The sequence below is a fragment of the Rousettus aegyptiacus genome, unplaced genomic scaffold (assembly GCF_014176215.1).
Source record: "Rousettus aegyptiacus isolate mRouAeg1 unplaced genomic scaffold, mRouAeg1.p scaffold_m13_p_8, whole genome shotgun sequence".
NCBI lineage: Eukaryota > Metazoa > Chordata > Mammalia > Chiroptera > Pteropodidae > Rousettus > Rousettus aegyptiacus.
Window position 1 is genome coordinate 13,170,722 of NW_023416311.1, and position 21,074 is coordinate 13,191,795.

The 21,074-nt window shown below is 43.1% G+C and overlaps 1 protein-coding gene across 4 annotated transcripts in view; it reads left to right on the forward strand.

The window, feature by feature from the left end:
- The first annotated feature begins 208 nt into the window (after nucleotides 1–208).
- ANKS3 (ankyrin repeat and sterile alpha motif domain containing 3) overlaps nucleotides 209–21,074 on the forward strand; it is a 28,191-nt gene continuing 7,325 nt past the window's right edge. For 3 of the 4 annotated variants that reach the window (XM_016166596.2, XM_016166594.2, XM_016166597.2), the window contains exons 1-8: nucleotides 209–284; nucleotides 2,592–2,798; nucleotides 4,717–4,915; nucleotides 5,115–5,236; nucleotides 6,410–6,491; nucleotides 13,984–14,119; nucleotides 18,042–18,200; nucleotides 20,406–20,543. In XM_016166596.2, the coding sequence (XP_016022082.2) occupies nucleotides 2,629–2,798; nucleotides 4,717–4,915; nucleotides 5,115–5,236; nucleotides 6,410–6,491; nucleotides 13,984–14,119; nucleotides 18,042–18,200; nucleotides 20,406–20,543 (1,006 nt within the window). In that variant the 5' untranslated portion in view covers nucleotides 209–284; nucleotides 2,592–2,628. Of the gene's footprint in view, nucleotides 285–2,591; nucleotides 2,799–4,716; nucleotides 4,916–5,040; nucleotides 5,237–6,409; nucleotides 6,492–13,983; nucleotides 14,120–18,041; nucleotides 18,201–20,405; nucleotides 20,544–21,074 lie in introns of those variants that run through there. The other variant, XM_016166600.2, reaches the window with a different exon arrangement.

A 21,074-nucleotide genomic window follows, 5' to 3' on the forward strand; every position in this document is an offset into this window, starting at 1 on the left:
CCCCGCGGGCCTGTGAGCGTCCCGGCGTGCTCTGCGCCTCCCGCAACCACTTCCGGGGCGGGAGCCGGGCCGTGGGGTCTGATCGCTGAGTGGGCCGGGTTGAGTGTGGCAGAAAGCGGGCCGGGCCGAGGCGGCGAGCGAGCGGGGGTTGGCGGCGGCGGCGGCGGCGGCGGCGGCGGCGGCGGCGGCGGCGGCGGCGGCGGCGGCGGCGGCGGCGGCGGCGGCGGCGGCGGCGGCGGCGGCGGCGGCGGCCTGAGAACTGACCAGCACTCAAAACAGCGCAGGTATGCTCGCAGCGGCCCTGCCTGGTGCCGGCACCTGCTGTCCACCTGTGCGGCCTGGAGCGGAGCGTCCCCGCTCTGCCTCTGCTTGGTGTGTGAGTTTATGACTCTGAGCTTACGCTCTGCACCTGTGGAGCTGGGACGATAAAGCCACGTGCCATGTAGAGTTACTGGGAGGAGGCTTGAAGGGACGTCAGTGCTGTAGGTTGCTCGGTTTCCCCCCTGGGACTCTCCCCAGGGCCTGAGAACGAGGTTGAGATACCCCGGCCCCGTGAAAGGCCCTCGCGCCGGAGGTCGGGGAAGAACGAGTGCGCTGGGCCTTTTACAGAGCTCTTCCCTGTGGGCGTGGCGGTCTGTCACCGACGTCATATTTTTTAAGTTAATTTTTTTGTTTAGCTTTAAAATAACGGATACTTAGTATTTTACAGAAAGGACTGAACTAAAAGGTAGAGTAAAAATTAAAGGGTCTTATTTCCTAGTGCTACTTCCTGGAGATAAATTACTGGAAGCGGTATACAAAAGACATTTTATACAAACATACAATCATATTATGCGCAACGAATACCCCGTCATTGTAGACTGTCTGGTGTGGCAGGGTGAAATGGAATTAATAGTAGCTTTATGGTCCTGTGGCATCCGAGTTCTCTCTCCTTAAACTCCTTAAGCTGGGATCTGATTCTGATTGTCCCCCATCAGTCTGCAGAATGTCAGACTTGTGAGCATCCAATGAAAGGAGATATAACATAGGCCCCACCCCAGGAGGAATAAGCCCAAGAGACACACCCACAGAAGGCTTGAGGAGTGTATTGAAAGGGGGCTCTGAACTGACACCGAGCTTATCTGGCTTCTTATCCAGGCTCTGTGGGCCTGAACTGTGCAGGTAAGGGTTCTCACCTGTGAGGTGAGCGCTGCTTGATTTCAAGCCCTGCCAGTGTGAAAGGCAGTAATTCCAGGAAGTAGGGCTTTGTTCTAAACTTTGTTGACTGCAGACCCCATCACATGTGTAAATACTCTTGCAAAGAGCCTACAATTTTTTTTGCCCCGCAAAAAAAATTGTTGTTTAGCCATCTTGGCTGTCACCTGGGCAGCATTCTTTAGTAGAGACTGAGGTCAAGTGGCATCTGTGAACCACTGTGGTTCCTTTAAGCCATCTAAACAGGATGTGAACCTTCTTTGCTTTCTTTCTCTCCCTTTTCTACACTTGCTTCCTTGTTCTTTCCCACCCAGAGTAGAATAGGAGACAAATGTCACTCCTGGACCTAAAAGTTCTGCTAGGAAGCTATGACTTTGCCTTGATTTGGTAGCATTCCCAGAATAATGGACTCTCATAATCATAGACTTGTCATCCCGGTGTTGTCCTATCTAAGGGAAAGTGTCACCCCACAAATTTATTATATTCCCCTCTCATCTCTCTTACTTTCAAGGAATGCATAGGTAGATTCCTAGTCAGTTAACATTCGCTGAACACCAGTCACATTCTAGATTCTGTGCTAGGGGCTCTCAATTTTTTCAAAATTTATTTGCTTAAAAAACTTAGAGTAAAATTCATTCATTTCGTGTTCAGATCTGTGAATTTTGATAAATACAGAGTCATATATCTACCAGTAAAGATGCAGAACAGATCCATCATTCCCCAATTCCCTCTTTCTGTCCCTTTGTGGTCCCTCTACCCCTAACTCCTGGTAGCGCTGATCTGTCCTCCAACTCTTTATTTTTTCTAGAAAGTCATAAAAATGGAATCATACAGTAGCTAGTCTTTCGAGTCTGGCTGTTAGCGCAGTGTATTTGAGATTGGTTCATGTGTTATGTGTATGGACTGTTCAGTATGCTACTTTGTTTATTCATTCTTCTATGTGTCTTTATTAACAGCCCTTTGAGATATGTTCCCATTAGACAGTGAGGAGCTAGGGATCAGAGATGCAAGACTAGAGCCAATTTTTAATCTAACTGTAAATCCTGAGTTCTTTCCCGCCATATCCAAGAGCTGATTTGGTCCACTGACGCAATTGGCGTTTCTTTACTGCCCATCCAGGAGGTTGTCAGGCTTCCTGAGTTTCTGGAGAATTCTCTTTCTAGAATGTGAGGCGTGAAGATTGGCGAAGGAAAATATATACCATATAGGCTCTTTTTTTTCTGTCTGGTGACAAGCTCACAAAACCACATAATACTTAATATTTAAACCACACAAAAAGTGTTCTAAGTCAGCCCCAGGAACTGACTGCATTGGGTAGCAGTCTGCTAGGATAGTGACATAGCTGCCTACTGCAGGTCGAAGTGTGACCTTTCTATTTCATTCCTTGGAACCACCAGGAAGGAAAGACCTATCCCCAGGCCTCCCTCCACAGTGATGTCGGAACTCAGTGACGAAGCCAGTGAACCAGAACTCCTGACCCGCAGCTTGTCTATGTGGCATGGGCTGGGTGCACAGGTCAGCTGGGAGGAGCTGGCTGTCCCCTTGGATCTCCACACAGCTGCTTCCATCGGCCAGTATGAAGTGGTGAAGGAATGTGTGCAGCGGTAAGAGATCTGGGAAATTGTTCCTCCTCCTTAGTTTTGAGAAACTGTCTCAATGGCACCAGCTCCCATATAGAGATATCAGTAAGCTAACGGGGACTCGCATGCAGTTGTAGATGTTTAATACATATGTCCTAGATTAACCCTGCTAATCTCGGGCAGTTGTCAATAATGATTTATGCTGGACTCTGCTGAGGGAGACAGTTTTTATTCCTAAGAAGAAAAATTGGTTTAAATTATTTTCATAGGCTTCAAAAAATTTCTGCCTTACTTTGACCAGAGTAATTTTATGGATTTTACTGAATGCAGAAATGCTCAACAAAAATAAATATAGAAGGCAATTCCCCATGACCTTCTTTTCTCAAGGGGTTTATTTTAATCCCTCATGCCTTCCTCTCTCTTCCAGCTTCTGCCATAGAAGAGAGGGAGGCAACAGGGTCCCTCTGCCCCTCTGGAGGATTGCCACCTGAACTAAGTGCACACATACTGTTTTTATTAATCTTATACATATTTTAAGTCCTGATACAACAGCAGTGGCCCTTGGCTATGTCTTGTTCATAGTACAAAATGATACCAACTGTAATTTTTGGAAAAGAATTCATCTCCTTGCTTCCACCCCCTTATGTGTGTCACACATTTTACTCGCATTTCCATTTCTCATTGATAACCTAGAGAAACAATCTATATCCTTACCTACATGTGTCTTCCAGTTCCTGGGGTGCCAAAGCCAAGCCTCGTTGAAGCATTAGGTTTCTGGTTCCCAAGTCATAGCCATCACTTATAAATACCTGGCCAGTCAAGTGTAAGTGTACTGTGGTGAGGGATAATCCATCATAATCCTATACCAGGTGGCCTTGAGAATGTGTAGCCGGGTACGCAGACAGCACATCTCCCTCACGGGGTCCCCAAGACGCCGGATATAACTCTGCTTCTTTGGCATTCTTGGGCTTTTAAGCCTTTGGGTGTGCTGTTAAAATGCATAGTCCAGAACAGCTCCACGGAGAAGAAGAGGGAATTGTTTGTGTTCTAGATGGGATTGTGACACTAGCAGAGCCTTGCTCACAGTAAGACAGACTGGAGACCCAAGGAGTGGGAGAAGGGAAAATTGGCCTGAGGGGAGGTGGGAGAGCCTCAGGGATGCTCTGCTCAGGGTATGGCTCCCCACTCTCCGTTTGAATTGAGCATTCCATCCATGAGTAGTGATTTGGGTGGTGAGGATGAAGTGGTCTCCGTGCAGCTTTCCCAGCCAGTGGCTGCTACTGCATTTTTAGAATCAGGACCTTCTGGAATGGCTATGTGGGCATCCCAGAGTCAAAAGATGCTAGTGAATGATAGATAAGTGTTTGGTATGCCTTAATGTGTGTAACCCTATGAGAGGCACAAATTGTATGGATTGATTGGCAGTTGTTAGCTCCACTGGAGGCGGGACCGTGGAAGAGAAAAGACTGGGAGGCATGAATTATGCAGTATGCTTCTGGAAGTGGGTGTTATTTCCATTCCCCAACCCCAAATCCAGGGTTGGGAAGCCCTCGTTTTTTTTATCCTGTGAGAAACACTTTTCTAGAATTTTAATGGAAATCAGTGAGAAAGATAGGATTATTTAGTCACAGATTTTCCAAGAATGTTTCTGTAGGGATAGGTGACAAAGAAATCAGTTGTGGGACTCCATCGTCTGAGTCAACTTCTTCTTTTCTCTCCCCCAACACTGGACAAGAAGACTGCGGTCTGTTGGTGAAAGGTAGTCAAGGCTCCAGGTCAGGGTCTTTCGACCTTGGCACTAATGAAAATCAGATCACTCTGTGGTGGGGGTCATCCTGTGCACTGTCGGATGTTAAACAGCATCCCTGGCCTTGTCGCCGGCTTTCGCAAACCCTACAGGTGAGACGGCTGGGCGTAACTAGCATATCTTGCGTTTGTTTAGGAGAGAGTTAGATTTGAATAAGAAGAATGGTGGTGGCTGGACCCCGCTGATGTATGCCTCCTACATTGGACACGATACCATTGTGCACCTGCTACTCGAGGCGGGGGTGAGTGTGAATGTGCCGACCCCAGAAGGGCAGACTCCATTGATGCTGGCTTCCAGCTGTGGCAACGAGAGCATCGCCTACTTTCTCCTCCAGGTGAGCTACGAGGGGACACAGGCCCAGAATCCTGAGAGGCTTCTGCTACTCTGCCACTCTGGCAGAGACATGAACCACTGTAGTCCATGGCGTGCGTGCGTGTGTAATCACTTTGATTCTTTCAGCATGATGGCCTGGAGGGCGCCCACCCCACGCACAGGAGATGAGGCTGTAACAAGCATTCTGTATTCTCTTGAAGCAAGGTGCTGAGCTAGAAATGAAGGACATTCAAGGCTGGACGGCCCTCTTCCACTGCACCAGTGCTGGGCATCAGCAGATGGTTAAGTTCCTTTTGGACAGTGGAGCGAATGCCAACGTGAGGTGATTACAGGTCTTAAGTGGCCATAGGAGTGGGTGTGTCCTATCTCTCACTCTGAGGAGGGCAGCTGTAGAGGCAGCTACAGGCCAGAGTCAGGGAATCTCCTGCCTTAGTAGGAGAGGTTCAGACAAAGGGGCAGAAGAGGCAGTCCTGCCCAGGTGCAGTAGGCCTAGGGTTAACCCTGGCCTTTTCACCCATCTGTCAGGTGACATTGGGTACAGCACTTTAAACTCTCTCAGCCTCATTTTCTTCCTGAAAACTGGGGATAGCAATACTTATGTCATAGAGTTATTAGAAGAATCACATGTTCTGTCATATCTAACCTAGTGAATGGCACTTAATAGACATGCATTAAATGCTAATTCCTCTTTCCTCACCTTTTGTTTACATCAGGAGTTTTATAAGCTGGAAGGGGTATTGTCTAAAGCATGTCATGATGATGATGCCTTTTCAACACAGCATCCAACTGGCACTGCACACTCTCTGGCTGATGTCATCCATTGTGAGGCACACCAAGTTTTATGTGTCGCTAAGAAAGAAAAAAATGCTACTAATTAAAGTGCAGTTGCTCGTGGATTTTAAGACACATTCTGACTTCAGAGATGTTAAAATGTGAAAATGGTGTGTCTTGGAATGGGTGAATTCCAGTATTCAATTTGTTTCCTGTGTTCTAGACCAGCATGAAAGAAATGATGGGTAGGGGGTACCCTGAAGACAGTGCAGAGTTAACCCTAACAAAGCACCAAAAATAAGCATCAGGTACCAGATGTAGTAAGGAGAGGGTAGATTGTTAGTCCTGGGGGCGTTCCTGGGGTGTGTGGAGAGGTGGATGGAATACATTAGCTTTCTGTGAACAGTGAAAAGCAACAGCCTTTTGCTGTTGATTCATATGGAGATTTAAGAGACAGTGGGTGCAAACAGATTAGAAGGAGGGATGATAGGGAGACAGATGTCTTTAGGACAAAAACGAGAGCAGAAGTAGAAACCAGAAAAGTTTATGAGGCTAATGTGTCGACAGAACTTTTCTCATCTCCCCGTTAATTCTCGCAAGAGGGAGACCTCTACACTTCAGGATGGGTGACTTTGTGTCAGCTTGGTTTTGTTTATAGCAGGAAAGTGTCTCCCTGGCAGAACTTCTTTCTGTTAATCATTGCATTGTGGCCTCTGTCTTGCAGGGAGCCGACATACGGATTCACTCCTTTGATGGAAGCAGCTGCTGCTGGCCATGAAATAATTGTGCAGTATTTTCTGAATTATGTAAGTGACCCTGTTTATTAGCTTATAATTTAAGTCGTAGCAAGTGAGGAATTATATCACTGAAGTATAAACTATAACAGAATTCTCTGCTACACAGAAATAACTGCTCTTCATATATTCAATACATTTTCATTTTATATCTGTTAATACCAAGTGTTGAGTGGCACGTAGGCATTTAGGGGTACAGTGGTGAGTAAAAATAGAAACCTATTTTTGTAGGAATTTTGAAAATACTATTATTTGAAAATTATTTTAAAATGTAAATAGCACTCGTTATTCCATTACTTAAAAAAAATTATATAGAGTAAGAAGGCAAAGATCTTCCTCCCTTTTTAACCTCTCCCTACTCCTCTCCAAGATCCCCATTGGGTTTGATAAAGAGACACCCTAGGACTTTTCCTCTGCTTAGAAGGTATGTCAATAGAAACCTGCAAAATGGGATTCTACTAAATATTTGCTCTGCAGCTTTTAAAAAATTACTAAATGTGCTAAAGATATCTGATCTTTATACAGTATTCCACGTATAAAGCGGTCTCCATGCAGCTCTCCCAGCCAGTGGCTGCTGCTGCATCTCTGGGATCAGGACCTTCTGGTATAGCTGTGTGGGCCATAGTGAATTCACTGATTATGAATTCAGTCAGTTCTTTATTAGTAGAAATTTAAGGTTTCCAATGTTTTGCAGATATAACCAGTGCATCAGGGAATATCTTTGTACATACAGCTTTAGCATGCATGCAGTTATTTCTGTATACTCTATTTCTATTGGTGCTGCTCACAATTTAATAAGTCCTAATAAAAACACAATTAAAAGATGGGCAAAGGATTCGAATAGACTTTTCTCCAAAGAAACTATACAGATGGCCAATAAGCATGTGAAAAAATGCTAGACATCATTAGTCATCAGGGAAATGAAAACCAAAACCAGAAAGTCTGTAATGAAAAAAACAATGGACAAAAACAAGAGTTGGTGAGGATGTGTAGAAATTGAAACGCATATACACTGTTGATGTAAATGTAAATGATGCAGCCTCTTTGGGAAACAGTCTGTTAGTTCAAACAGTTAAATATAGTTACCAGGTGACCCTGCAATTCCACTCCTAGGTATGTACCCAAGAGAATTGAAAACAGGTCTATGCAAAAACTTAAAGACAAATATCCCTGGGAGTGTAATTCATAATAACCAAAGGCTGGAAACAACCCAAACGTCCATCAACCGATAAGTGGATAAAGAAAGTATATAATATCCATACAATGGAATATTATTTGGGCATAAAAAGAAATGAAGAACTGGTGCTGCAAAGATGAACCTTGACAATGTTATGCTAAGTGAAAGAAGCCAGATGCAAACGACCACATGTTGTATGATTTCCTTTTTTATGAAATGTCCAGAATAAGCACATCTATAGAGACAGAAGTAGATTAGTGGTTGCCTAGGGCTGGGGGAAGGGGATGGGAAGATTGGGGAGAGGATGATGGTTAAGGGGTACAGGATTACAGGATTTCTATTTAGAGTGATGAACATTTTCTGAAATTGATTGTGATGATAGTTATACATCATTGAATTGTACACTAAGTGGGCGAATTGCATGTATGTGAATTATATTTTAATAAAGTTGTTCAAAAGATCCAGTGGGGGAAATATTTAATTTCTATGTAAAGTCCTAAGAAACTCCCACTGAAAAGGTGTGTCTGTTGTCCTTCCCACCAGTCGTATATGAAGGTGCTCATTTTCTCATGTCCTCACTAACCCTTGAGGTTACCCATCTTAAGTTTTCCCCAATCTGGTGGGAAAAAGGTGGCATCTAACTTTGGTTTGTTCTTACTAGTGAGGCTGAACATTTAAAAATATATTTATTGGCCATTTGTATTTCTTTCATGAATTGTCCCTTTATGTTTTGGGCCCAATTTTCTATTGATAGTTACATTTTTTCTTATTGGTGGGAACTTTAGAATAATAAAATATCATCATCCTATCTCTTTTAAAAAAATAACTTGGGGACAGTGCATGGTAAAAATGGGGATAAGACAAGGTATACAGTGAGCCTGCCTTTGGCCTTTGCCTCAGTCTCTTGGTTGCTCTTCCCAGACTGTTCCCCATCTTGTTTTAAACAAACAAACAAACAAACTTAACTGTGTATTCCAGAGTTTGTTCTGTATCAGTGTACTTTGTAAAGCTCTCTCCTCCTCTCCCTCCCCTGCTACATTCTTGCTCCCTCCCCCCCATACCCTCTCTGTGGTGACACAGTGCTTCCTTGTAGGGTTCAATCAGAGTTTCTTAAGTCTGTAGATAGACTTGAATCATTGTCAGCCATTCGCTGTTGCACACAGTACTGTGGAGAATATCTGTGCACATGTATTTCTGCACTCGTACCAGACTCACTCCACACATTTCAGTACTAAAAAATGTAGAAGGGTGATGTGTAAGTACAGTCTTAAGATGAATGTTGCCAAGTTGCCATCCGAAGAGCATGTTGTGCCAACTGACACTCTTTTTTTCACGGAGCAAGAATTATAAATCTTAAATTATGAAGTACTTTAAACATACCAAAGAGTACAAAAGATAATACAGCTAACCCATATGGTCCAGAGATTGCCACTATCCAGATCCTGATCTGTACCTTTCCTGTCCCTGATTTCAATGCTTTCATCACATGTTGTGTGTCCTTAAGCAATGCATAGACTTGTTTTATGTATTTTAAAAATTCATATAAATTATATACCAGACTGTATGTGTCATTCAACAGTGTTGGTACATATAGATGTCATTTACTCACTTTAACAGCTCTGTTTGTCGAAGGTATGAGTATGTTGCATTTATCTAATCCTTTTTTAGCGGCCATTTAAGTTATGTCCCCTTTGCTATTCCTAACAGTACGGGAGTTCTCAGTTTTTACCTGTCTTCTCAAGTACATGGGAAGGGATTTCTCTAGGAGATCAGCCTGTATTCTTCAAAGTAGAACTGGTGTGTAGGGTGGGTTCAGCTACACTAGAGTGTGCTAACTTGCTTTCCTCCATAGTTGTCCCAGTTTACACACTTCCAATAGTGTTTTATAGCCCCTGTCTCCCACACCCACAATAACACTTGCTAAATGGTATCAGATGAGCTGTCTCCTATTAATTTTTACTCTTCCAGATTTCTGATGAGGCAGAGCACCTTTTCATATATAATCAGCCATTTGGGTTCCCTTTTCTGCAAATAATTATTCTTTGAAGGTAAGTTCACTGACACCAACTAGGATCCTTAAGATATAACCCAGGGACAAGAATAGATGCGTAGATACCCAGAAAAGGGCTTGTTGGGTCTTGTATGGTAGCTCTAAATTTTTTTGAGAAACCTCCATACTATTTTCATGGTGGTCATACCAATTTGCATACTCACCAGCAGTGTGTGAGGGGGTCCTTTTACTCTACATCCTTCCCAACACTTTTTATTTCTTGTTGATTATAGCTGTTCTAACAGGTGTATCTCGTGGTTTCGATTTGCATTTCCCTTAAAGCTAGTGAAGTTGAGCATCTTTTCATATCTGTCGGCCATTTGTATGTCTTCTTGGGAAAAGTGTCTGTTCAGGTCCTTTGCCCACTTTTTACTTGGATTGTTTTGTTGTTTATATGGGATATAAAACAGAAAGCAACAAACAAAACTAAAAAACTTCATAGATGCAGACAATGGTATGGTGGTTATCAGAGGGAAATGGGGGTGGTGGGAAATTGAAGATGGTAAAGGGGGTCAAATATGGGGTATTGGAAGGAGACTAGACTTCGGGTGGTGAGCACACAAACGATGTATTATAGAATTATATACTTGACACTTATATAATCTTATTAACCAATGTCACCCCAATAACTTTAATTTAAAAAAAAAAAAATGAAAGAGCTGAGTAAAAGCCCAGAACTGTAAAAAGCATAACATCTTCTTCTGAGTTTAGAGTCTGACTTTAAATATGATAGAATAAGAACTCATAAGAGACAGTCACTTATGTAATTTTTTAAAACAGAAAACGTATTGGAAAGTCAGAGACTTTACTATTGTGTGTACTTTACGCCCTCATTACCCTTGGTTCCTGTATTCCCCTGCTGAGTCTGAGATTGTGTGTAGACAACTTGTATTGAGGGAAAACAAATTGTATTGAATTTCTTTTGGAAAATTTAAAAAAATTTTAAACTTTGAAATAATTTCAGACTTAAGGAAACATTGCAAAATAATATAGAGAATTTGCATACCTTTGCTAGATTCTCCAATATTAACATTTCATAAATCTCTATTTATATACACATAATCTTTTTAGAACCATTTGAAAGTAAGTTGCTGACATAATGCCTCTGCCGCCCTAAATACTTCTATATGTATTTCCTAAAAGCAATTTTCTCTTTCGTAATCATATACAGTTATCAAACTCAGGAGATCAGCAGTAAGCTCTGCCTCCGGCACACTAATCAGGAATCGAAGGTGTCAGTCACTACCAAGCAATCGCTGTCTGGCTGAGATGGATGGCGGGCGCGGCTTGGAGTGTGTGGCTGGTGGGCCAGGATTTTAGACCAAAGGGAGCCAAAGGGGTGGGCCCACTGGTCTCCTGACCTGCCCCCTCCAGAGCCAGGCTCTGTTCTTGAAGATGGAGAGGTGGATGACGCCTAGCACCCCGAGGTCTTTGCCAGGGGAGGAGACGCTGTGCTTGCTTTCCTTGCGTCCCATGTCCCTTCTTCCCAGTGGGGCCAGGCTGCAGCAACTCAATCTGGGCAGGGTGTGTTTGGGCCTCTTTTAGGAGGGGGCTGAGAGTTGATCCTGCTGCCCTACATCTCATGAGTGACCCCTCCTCCCTGTAATACTGGTCCATGGTCTCTAATTTTTTTGCAATGAATTTGATGGTGTACTTCTCTAGTAATATATTATGTATATTGTAGTATAGGAAGAAAAATCAAAAAACATTTAAAGCATAAATAAATACATAGAAGTTGTAATATTTTCTTCCCTTATCTCAGGGACCTTCTTCTCGGTTCTCTTCTTCCTCATTTCTTACTAAGAAATAGTATTATTTTAGTATTTAGTATTGAGAAATTGAAGTCTTCCAGGCTTAAAAACGTACTAGTTAAAACTCTATAGTGAAGATGGCATCATTTGTTCTGGTTGAAACCTTTGGGTTTCTTCTGTCAAACTGAAATTAGAAATTATCTCCTTAGTTTTATTGAGATATAATTAATTGACTAACTGTATAAGTTTAGGGAGGGATACTGCACAACAATTTGACTTAGGTACATCATGAAATGATCGTCACAGTAAGTTTAGTTAACATCCATCATCATACAGATAACACATATATGTTTACTCTTAACTTTTCCATATATCGTACAGTAGCGTCAACTCTAGCCCTCGTGTTGCACATTACACCCGAGCACTTATTTATCTTGTAACTGAACCTTTGCGCCTTTTGACCACCCTCATCCAGTCTCCCTCCTCCAACTCCCTAGAAATTATCTTTCAAGGCTGAAGATTTCACAGTTGATTTGTAACCAGAGCTCTGGAAAGTGGGGATTATAGAAAGTAAAGCTCAGTTAGGCTCTTGTAAAAATGCAGTTTATTTCCTACCAGATGATAGTGTAATACTTACCCTCTGTACTGGGCTCGACCAAGATTGTCAGTTGATCTTAGTTTTTCAAATTAGGGGGAAAAGAATACATATATAAATATTTACAATTGATATATACTTGCTGTGAAAGAATTAGAACAGTTGTTGAGGAAAGTCACCCATGATCCTATCATCCAGAGAGAGTGCATATTAACACATTGTCGAGTATCCTTTTAGTTCTTTAATAGATTTATATATATATACATACTATTATTATTATATTATTATAATTATTATTTATGCCTACAGCACCTGGTCTTCCTAGGTGGTCTCCCATCCAGTACTAACCAGGCCCAACCATGCTTTGCTTCCAAGACCAGACATCAGGTTTGTTCAGGGTGGCATGGCCATAGACCATGGATCATGGCTCCACTGGGATGTGAACCCAGGACCTTCTGCATGTAAAAGCAGACATACTAACTGCTACACTATGGAAACACATCCGATTTATATATTTTTAAAGTCAAAGTGGAATCCTGTTATTCAAAATGTTTTGTAATATTTTTTTCTCTTAATGATCCTTGTGCACCTGTGTTCATGTTACTAATACACTTGGACCTGTAGTAAATCGGTGGGCAGTATTCCATTTTTATTCCGTTTTATATAGATGCGTTCTCACTTTTTTCCACTAAATCTCTATTTTAGTTTCTTTTCCAATTTTCACAGTGCTGTAGAGAAGAGCCTAAATGTTACTGTGTGTCCTTAATTACTTTATTTCCTGGAGTTAAATTTCTAGAAGGAGAGTTGCTGTGTCGAGGGGTATGTGTGCTTTTAATGTTTTAACTGCCTCTTGCTGATTTGCCATCCAGAGCACTGAGCTCCAATAGTCTCACCTTCACGTATGAGATCACATGGTTGAAGCTTTGAAAATAAAAAGCTCATTGGGCTTTTCCAGTTTCAAAAGTTAACATGTTCATATTAGTAAATTTAGAAAATTTAGAAGGAAGATGGGAAAACCCCCCATTATGTCCCTGCTTAAAAATAATATTAACAATTTGGGCTTATATCCTTCCCATAGTGCTTTTTGTACACTTTTTTGTTTTGTCTTTTCTTGCTGCAATTGGAATGTATATACTATATAGTTTTGTCTCATGGTTCTTTTTAAAACTTGGTTAACAAATTGTTTGTAAATACCAGCATCTATGACAGTAACATGGCAGACTCTCCACCCCTGACCATTTAAGTTGTCCCTGGGTTTTCATTATTACAGATATGTTGTGCTAAACATCTTTGTGCGTAAAAGCTTTCTGTATTTGGGGTTATTTCCTTAGTGTAGAGTCACAGAAGTGGAATTGTTGTGTTGAAGGCTATAAATACTTTTTAGGGCTTAGGATAAAAGTTACCAAATTCTCTTTGAGGAGGGGGGGGGGTTCTCATTTCGTTTATGATTTTTAAAGGCTGCTTCTCTAGTGAATCCATTGTCTCCAGTTTTCTGTGAAAAGAGGTGAAGCAAGGTGGATATACGCAAGGGGGAAGGCAGGCTCTCCTGCACTGCACTGTGGCCTGAATTTGTCCTTCCTTACTTGGAGTACCCACCTGCCTCCTGCTTTAAATATCTGCCTGCCCCAGGGCAGCTGAAAGCCAAATGGGGATGAACTAGAGAGCTGCCCCATCTGTGAGATGGAAGGATTACTGCCTTATTTGAAGAGCCAGCAAGCCCCTTCCCAACTCCCCACTTACTCTTAGCAGTGAGAGTGAGAGACCACACAGGCCTTTGCCTCTTTCTCCCAAAGTTGTGGGGTTTTGGAGGACCCCAGGCGCAGACCTGGGTAAGAAACCAGTGCACTTCATCTCCTGGGTCCGCAGCCCAGGAAGTGGGGGTGCTTTGCAGGAGAGGTTCCTAACTCTTATTCTTTTACCAACTGTCACAGGGGGTTAAAGTGGACACAGAAGACCACAGTGGGGCCACAGCCCGAATGCTGGCCAAGCAGTATGGACACATGAAGATAGTGGGGTTGATAGATGCTCACTCGCCTTCTCTGCCCAAGAGTCTGTATCGGAACCCAGGTACCTGCATCTGTGACCTTACCTTCTGCTGCAGGCCTATCCCCTGCTCCCCCCACCTCCCCGTCCCTCCCTATGACTCCATTGTGCATTCAGGGTTGAGACCCTCTTGTCTAATGGGAGAGGACGTTGCACCTGCCAGGTTGAATGCAGGTACACAGGATGTGGGCATGTGCCCACCTAGAGGTAGGAGGGCAGCCCCATGAAGGGGCTAACTTCTGGTTTTTGTTTCTTGACTTTGCTTATGGTGTTTGTTGTCAGTGTGTTTTAGCTATTGCTTTTTTTTTTTTTTTGTATGAACTTGAGTGTTAGCTCATCTAGCTCCTTAAAAACAGTGAGTTGATATTGCGATTGTGACAAGTTTAGAAATTAACTACCCCCTTTATGTTGTTGAGTCGTCTTATCTAACAACAAGGAATGTGCTTGTTCAAGTGTACTTTTCTATCTTACAGGAAGGTTTGAAATTTTTCCTTAGATATGTTTTGCGTATAACTTAAGTGTATGCCTAAGTATTTGATTCTCTTTGTTGCTATCATAAGTGGGATTTCACTACCATAATATCCTATAACTGCTTATCGTTTGTGAATATGAAGGCTATTAATGTCTGTATAAGAATTTTATATTCTGCTCCCTTACTGAATTCTTTCATTGTTTGAGCTAGTTTTATTTATTTATTCTCTAGGGTTTTCCAGATATACTCCCATATAATCTGCAAATGGAGATAGATTTACTACTTTTTCTGATTTTTACACCTCTCATTTCTTTTGTTCAGTTGCATTGGCTAATACTTTCAGTGTGATGTTGAATATAGTGGAGGTAGCGGACATTCACTGGGTCCTGACCTTAGCAGAAATGCCACATTAAGTCAGATGCTGGCTTTGGGAGTAAGGTGTGCATATATTTTATCATGTTAAGAAAGTATCTGATAGTTCTTATATTCTTGAGTGTGTTTTTTTTTTTTTCCAGGAATAGTGTTGAATTTTTTCAAAAGGCTTTTTCAACATTTATGGAGATGATTATGAAGTTTCTCCTTAGATCTATTAATATGATATATTAATGAATTCCCTAATAATGAACTAAGTCTACATTCTTGGCATAAATCCTAAGTGGTGTATTTTTTTCTTAAATGTGGTGTTCTATTCTGATTGCTAATATTTTATTTAGTGTTTTGTATGACCATTCATAAATGATATTGGTCTATGATTTTGCTTTTCTGTCTTCTCAGGTATAGGTATCAATGTTATATTTGCTTTGTAAAAAAGAATTTGGAAGTTTTTCTTCCTTCCTTTTTGCGCTCTAAAACAATTTTTTTGCAGTATTGGTGCCCTATTGCCTTTGAAGGTTTGGATGTGAAACCATCTAGACCTGGTCTTTCTTTGTGGAGTGGTTCCTTGACAGATTGTCTGTTTCTTCTATAGAACTTGGTCTGCTTAAGCTTTCTGATTTCACTGGGGTGAATTTTGATAAACTGTATTTTCCTAGGAAATCCTTTATCCAGGATTTCAAACTTATTTACACAGAGGTCTACAAAATAGTTTTTTTCTCGCTCTCCTTTTAAAGTGTCTTCTGTTTAAATGGTTATTTTCTCTTGTCATTTTTCATTTTGCCAGCCTTCCATCCATCATTTCTCTCTGATGCTTTTTACTTCTTTCTTGATCTCATTCTTTGGTTGTTTTTGTACTTTTCTTCAACACTTCTGGTTCAGTTTCCATTCAGATCTGTTCTTTGGTCACCTTGTGATTTAGTCTTTATTTTAAAATTTTGACTTTTTCTCTCTTTCTTTCCCGAGTATAGTCATTTTTCTCACCATTCTGCGTGGGTGCGTTTGTGTGTGCGTATGTGTGTTTTGAATTTCCAATTCAGGTGCTTTTTCCTGTCTCAGATGCCATGGAAGGCTCTGTCAGTTCAGAGTGTAGTGTCACAGTTTTCTTCTGCTTACTCCTCTTTGGTTGAGTCTTGGACGGAGGGGGCATGTTCACTTGCTGTGTGTTTGAATCTCATTTTCTGTGTGCTCCGTGAAGTATTTGCATGTAGGTGAAGATTGCTGGTGCTTCTGCACGTCACAGACAAGGCTTAGTGGCCCGGCTATTGTGTGAGTCCTGGTCCGGGAGCTCTTCCTCCCCAGTGTCCAAGGACAATTTCTTTACTGGATGGCCTTGTTTTCCTCTTTCTTCCTTTTTCTTCTTCCTTTCCTTCTTCCCTTCCCATCCTTTCCCTTTCTTTCCCTTCCCTCCCTTCCCCTTCTTTCCTTCCTTCTTTTCTTTTCTTTTTCTTTTCTCTTTTCTTTTCTTTTCTTTTTTCTTTTCTGTTCTTTTCTTTTTCCTCTCCTCCCCTCCCCTCCCCTTCCCTCCCCTCCTCTCTCCCTTTTCTTTTCTTTCTTGATATAGTTAGACCAAGCATCATGTGTTCTCTGATACAGTTTTGTCTTGCCAGGTGCCGAACTTCCCCTGCTTGCTCTTCACTCTTTGCCGCCCAGTTTCCAGAAGGTGTCTCTCCCAGAAGGCTTGCTGCTCCTCTGACTGCTCCCTCAGGCCCACGTGCATTCTTAAGTCACTTCCCTGTGGTTGTGCTCCACTCCACTAGGATTCTTCTTCAGTATTTTTGCCTGGAGAATGGACCCTGTCTTTCTGGGGTGACGTCGTCACTTCTTTCCCCGTGCCTCTCTTCTTTGTTTTTCCCAGACCTGCTTTGTTCCCTGCAGAGAATAAGGGTGAGCGAGCCGGATATTACTCTGTTGGAAAGGGGTGTTTGTGTGCTCCTCACAGGAGCAGGAACTTTGAAGTCTGCGGTGTTCTCTACCGTCTGGGTCATGTTAAAGGTGTGGGATTCGTGAGATTCTGTCGGTGGTCCCTGCTGACTCATGCAGGTTTGAGAGGACGTGTTGGGAAGTTCAGATTCATGGAGCCACCTTTTCCTTGGTTCCCCCTTCCCTTGTACATTTATTTTTTATGACTCCATCTTTTGCTTGGGTGGGACCACAGTCTCCTGGTGACATAGATTCTGGAGCAGATGGAAGTGAGTTAAATGGGGAAAGGAAGGAGTGGTCCACTTGGGTCACTGGCCCCAGTTTGGAACCTGGGTCAGTAACTCCTTGGCTTGTTGGGCAGTCACTGACAGTTGAGTTCTCAGTTCCCATCTGAGTGAGCCCACCCCTTTCTAGGGCCTGGCTCTGCCCGGCTCCCTTCCTGGCCTCAGGATTGTTTTGTAATAAACACCAGCTCATGTGGAATGCAGCGATAATGAGGGACTTCTCTGCGCCTTGACCAGGTTTACCAACTCCAAAGTGAGATCTTATCAGATGGGAGCCTTATACAAATTTATACATGAATTTTGCCTTCTAGGTATGATGAAATATGGAAAATGATGAAAAGCAATAAAATAGTAATGGCCGTGGGCATGCTGAGCATTTAAGCTCAGGTGGGTGCTGATTGAAATACTTCCTAAAATGTAGCACACAGAGCCTCACTTAGCACTTGTTTCCCAAGAAGCTGCTCAGGTTGAGAATATAAAATTACTCAGAAGTTGTGAGTCATGTTGCCATATCTATATGAAGTGATGGATCTTATCACTTCAACTTAGAACAAAATTTATGATTGTAAGCATAATACATGCTTATTATAAAAAATTCTCTAAACCCAGATGAGAGGAATAAGAAATATGAATTAGACTCCCCCCTCATGATAAACGTTTTCAGTCCCGCTCATGTTTGGCAAGCTCACTGTCCCTGCAAATGTCCCTGTACTCTGTCTCAGCAGTAGACGGGCCCATTGTGGCATTTCTTACCAGTGAAGTCCTAGGAAACATACTTTTCTTCTTCTTAGTTTAAGAAAACTAATTATGATGAGTTTCTTCCAGTTTACTAGGAAAATTAGTGAATTAATCCATCACCAGACAAATCGTCTAAATTTCAATGTTTGACTCACAGAAAAATATGAAGATCTGAGCTCTTCAGATGAATCCTGCCCTGTTCCTCAGAGACAGAGGCCGTGTCGGAAGAAGGGCCTCAGCATTCACGAGGGGCCTCGGGCCTTGGCCAGGATCACAGCTATTGGACTTGGAGGCAAGACTCAGCAGCCTGGCTATGGTGAGCGTTCCATATTCCTGATGGCTCTTTGATAGTGCATTTGAAGATTCTGTCTTGATAAGAACTCAAAACTCTCAGGCTCCTGAAATGTGGGCCACTGTGTGGGAGTAGCTGCTCAAAAACTCAAAATTGATGACATTTATGGAAATACATTAGTTATTGGCTAGCTCTCATGTTTGGGTTTATCCTTTGATTTTCCTTTTCATTGGTTAAAATTGCAAATAAAACTTTCTCTACAGCAGCAGAAATGTAGCTAGGCTCAAATTTCATTCATCATGTGGTGGGTCAGCTAGTGCAGGGACAGTGTCACATTTGAGCCCCACTTCCTGTCTCTGGCCACATCTCCTGGGTACAATACTCAGCACATTTCCAGCCACAGATGGACGTGCCTCTGGGCCAGGCCAAGGGATGACTCTATTCTTGTCCTTTTCTCGAGGTGATGGATTTGATGCTCAGATCCCTCTGAGAATTGCCACATGGTGGGCTAGTACCCTAGAACCTGAGTTTCCAGATCTCCTGAGTTCATTCTCAAGTTGTCAGCTTCCGAATGTCGAGTGCAATTATTTTGGAGGGCGTGGGGGGTGCTGACAGTTCTTGGGGTGAGTTGGGTTTGATGCTCGCTCTCTTACTCTGACCTAACCAAGTAATCAGACTTAGGTGTGAGTTACATCTTCCTTTGATGCCTATCATTAATCAGTGAGGCTGCTGGCCTAGTGGGCTGGGTAGATGGGCCCTCCTCATAAGCAAGCACACCTCTGAAGCCTGGGCTTGGAAGAAACCAACTTTCTGTCAGAGGAGACCATGTTTCAGTCAAGAGTGTCTGAGTAACTTGATTCTCCCTTCTAAGGCTCTTGGCAGGAGTCCTGGGTTTGTAACTCAAGGCTCACCTTCTCCAACATTTTTGGGGGGTGGGCTGACTGGGCACTGCCCAGCTGCTGGCAAGCTCCTGCCACAGGGTGAGGATATAGTTCATATCCTGTCTGATGAGCTTGTAAGCACATGGCTCTGGGACATTTGGCTGAGTTGTTATCTTTTTGCATGGCAGAGTCTGCTCCCTCTAAGGAGTCTGTGCTACCTGTCCCACCCCGAGGTATGGTAGTGGCATAGGAAGGATGGGTCTTACCCCTGGGGAGGGTGTAATTAATCCGTGTAGCTGTCCAACAAATGCTTTTTTAAAAGTGGAATTCTTTCAAGTTACCAGTAATACTGTGGCAGAAGCCTATTTGTACACAATTCTTTTTGTGCACCCGCAGAGAAGGCTGGAAGAACATTCACCAGAGTAATAATGGTAGTTGGCTCTTGGTTGTGGCATTTTAGGAGAGTTTTGTTTTTTCTTGCTATGCTTTGGTGATATTTGAATTTTCTGTAAGTTCATATATTCTATTTGCCAAAAATTGAAAAGTTTTTTTTTGAATGATAAATGTGGTGAATATAAAAAGTCTTGGTAACTACAGAAAGATATGAAGAAGAAAATAAGTTACCCATGGCCCCATTAGCCAGTTTTATGCAAATAAGTGTACTTTTTTGGGACAGGGGCAGGGCAAAATGGGAATGAAACTCTGGCTTGTGTTCTGCCCTTTCTCCATTTTCTTGCAGGTAGATACATTCACAGGCTGTATAACTTGGCGTCACTGCAGTTAATTTTTAGCCCAGGGCCTCCTACCTTCCTGCTCAGCCAGAGCTTGTTTGTTTGGGGTTGACCGACCTGAGGAGGAAACCCTTAGATGCTTGTGTTGAAAAGTCACAGGGACCACGAAGGCTGGTGTGTGAGATTAAATGCTTCATGCTAAAAGAGACACCTTGTGGTATAGTTTTTTCTCAGCTCAGGAGTCTGTAATCACAGCTTACCATTTCCTACTCTTCAAATTTGGAAAAGAAATAGCATGGTGTGATGGAGAGGGCTCCAGGCCTGAGCGAGTACCAGTCCTGACTCCACCGTGCACTTGGCATGGGACACAAGACTGGTCTCTCAAACCCTCGGAGCCTGTCTCCTCACCTGCAAACTGCACACAACAGTATGTCCAAGTTACTGCAGTGAGTGGATGATGTAACGGCCGGGAAAATACAATTCTCCTTCTTTCCTGCCCAGACCCTGGGTCTTCCCTTATGCTAGGTCTGTCCCAGAAGAGGTAGGTGCATTTGGCAGGAGGACCTTGTCTTCTCTTTTGTGTTCATGTGGGTTTACATGCCCAATTCTGTCCATAGAACAGGTACCTCTACGGGGTTATGTCACCTTCAACAGCAGTGATGACAACCCCCTGGAAGTAGGGGGCCTCTGCTACAGAGATGTCACCTCCCCCATCAATGACCGGGATGTGGAGAGCAGCAGCAGCAGCAGCCGGGGTATGCTCCCACCTCCACCCCACCGTACCCCACACTGCCTGGCTCAGGGCTTTGTCAGGTTTGGAATCCCTGTGTGCCCGCCCCCACTTATCCCACCCGGGCTTGGTGCTGCAGCAAGCCCAGCTGGTTGAGAAAGGACGAGAGTGCGAAAGAGATAGAAGGCCCTGGCTCTCGTGAGGAGAGTCAAAGAATCTGGCATGGGAACACGAGAGGAGAAACTTCCAGTCCAGTGTCTCCATGCAGGATCTGGGGCAGTCGTTCCAGACAAGTTTAGCTTCTGGATTGGTGAGCCCTCGTAGAAATGTCTTTGTTATGGTACAGGTATCATTCATTCGGCAGCTGTTTAACCGAGTGCCCTGTGTGCCAAGCGCAGTTCTAGATGCTTGGATTTACCAGTGAACAGAACAGTCGAAAACTCTGCTTGTGTGTGTAGAGGGGGAGGGGAGGGCCAGGCAATCAGCATGAAACAGAATACAGTAAACTGTTTACAGAGTTGATGAGTGCTGTGGATAAAACAGCTCAGGCTCTGGG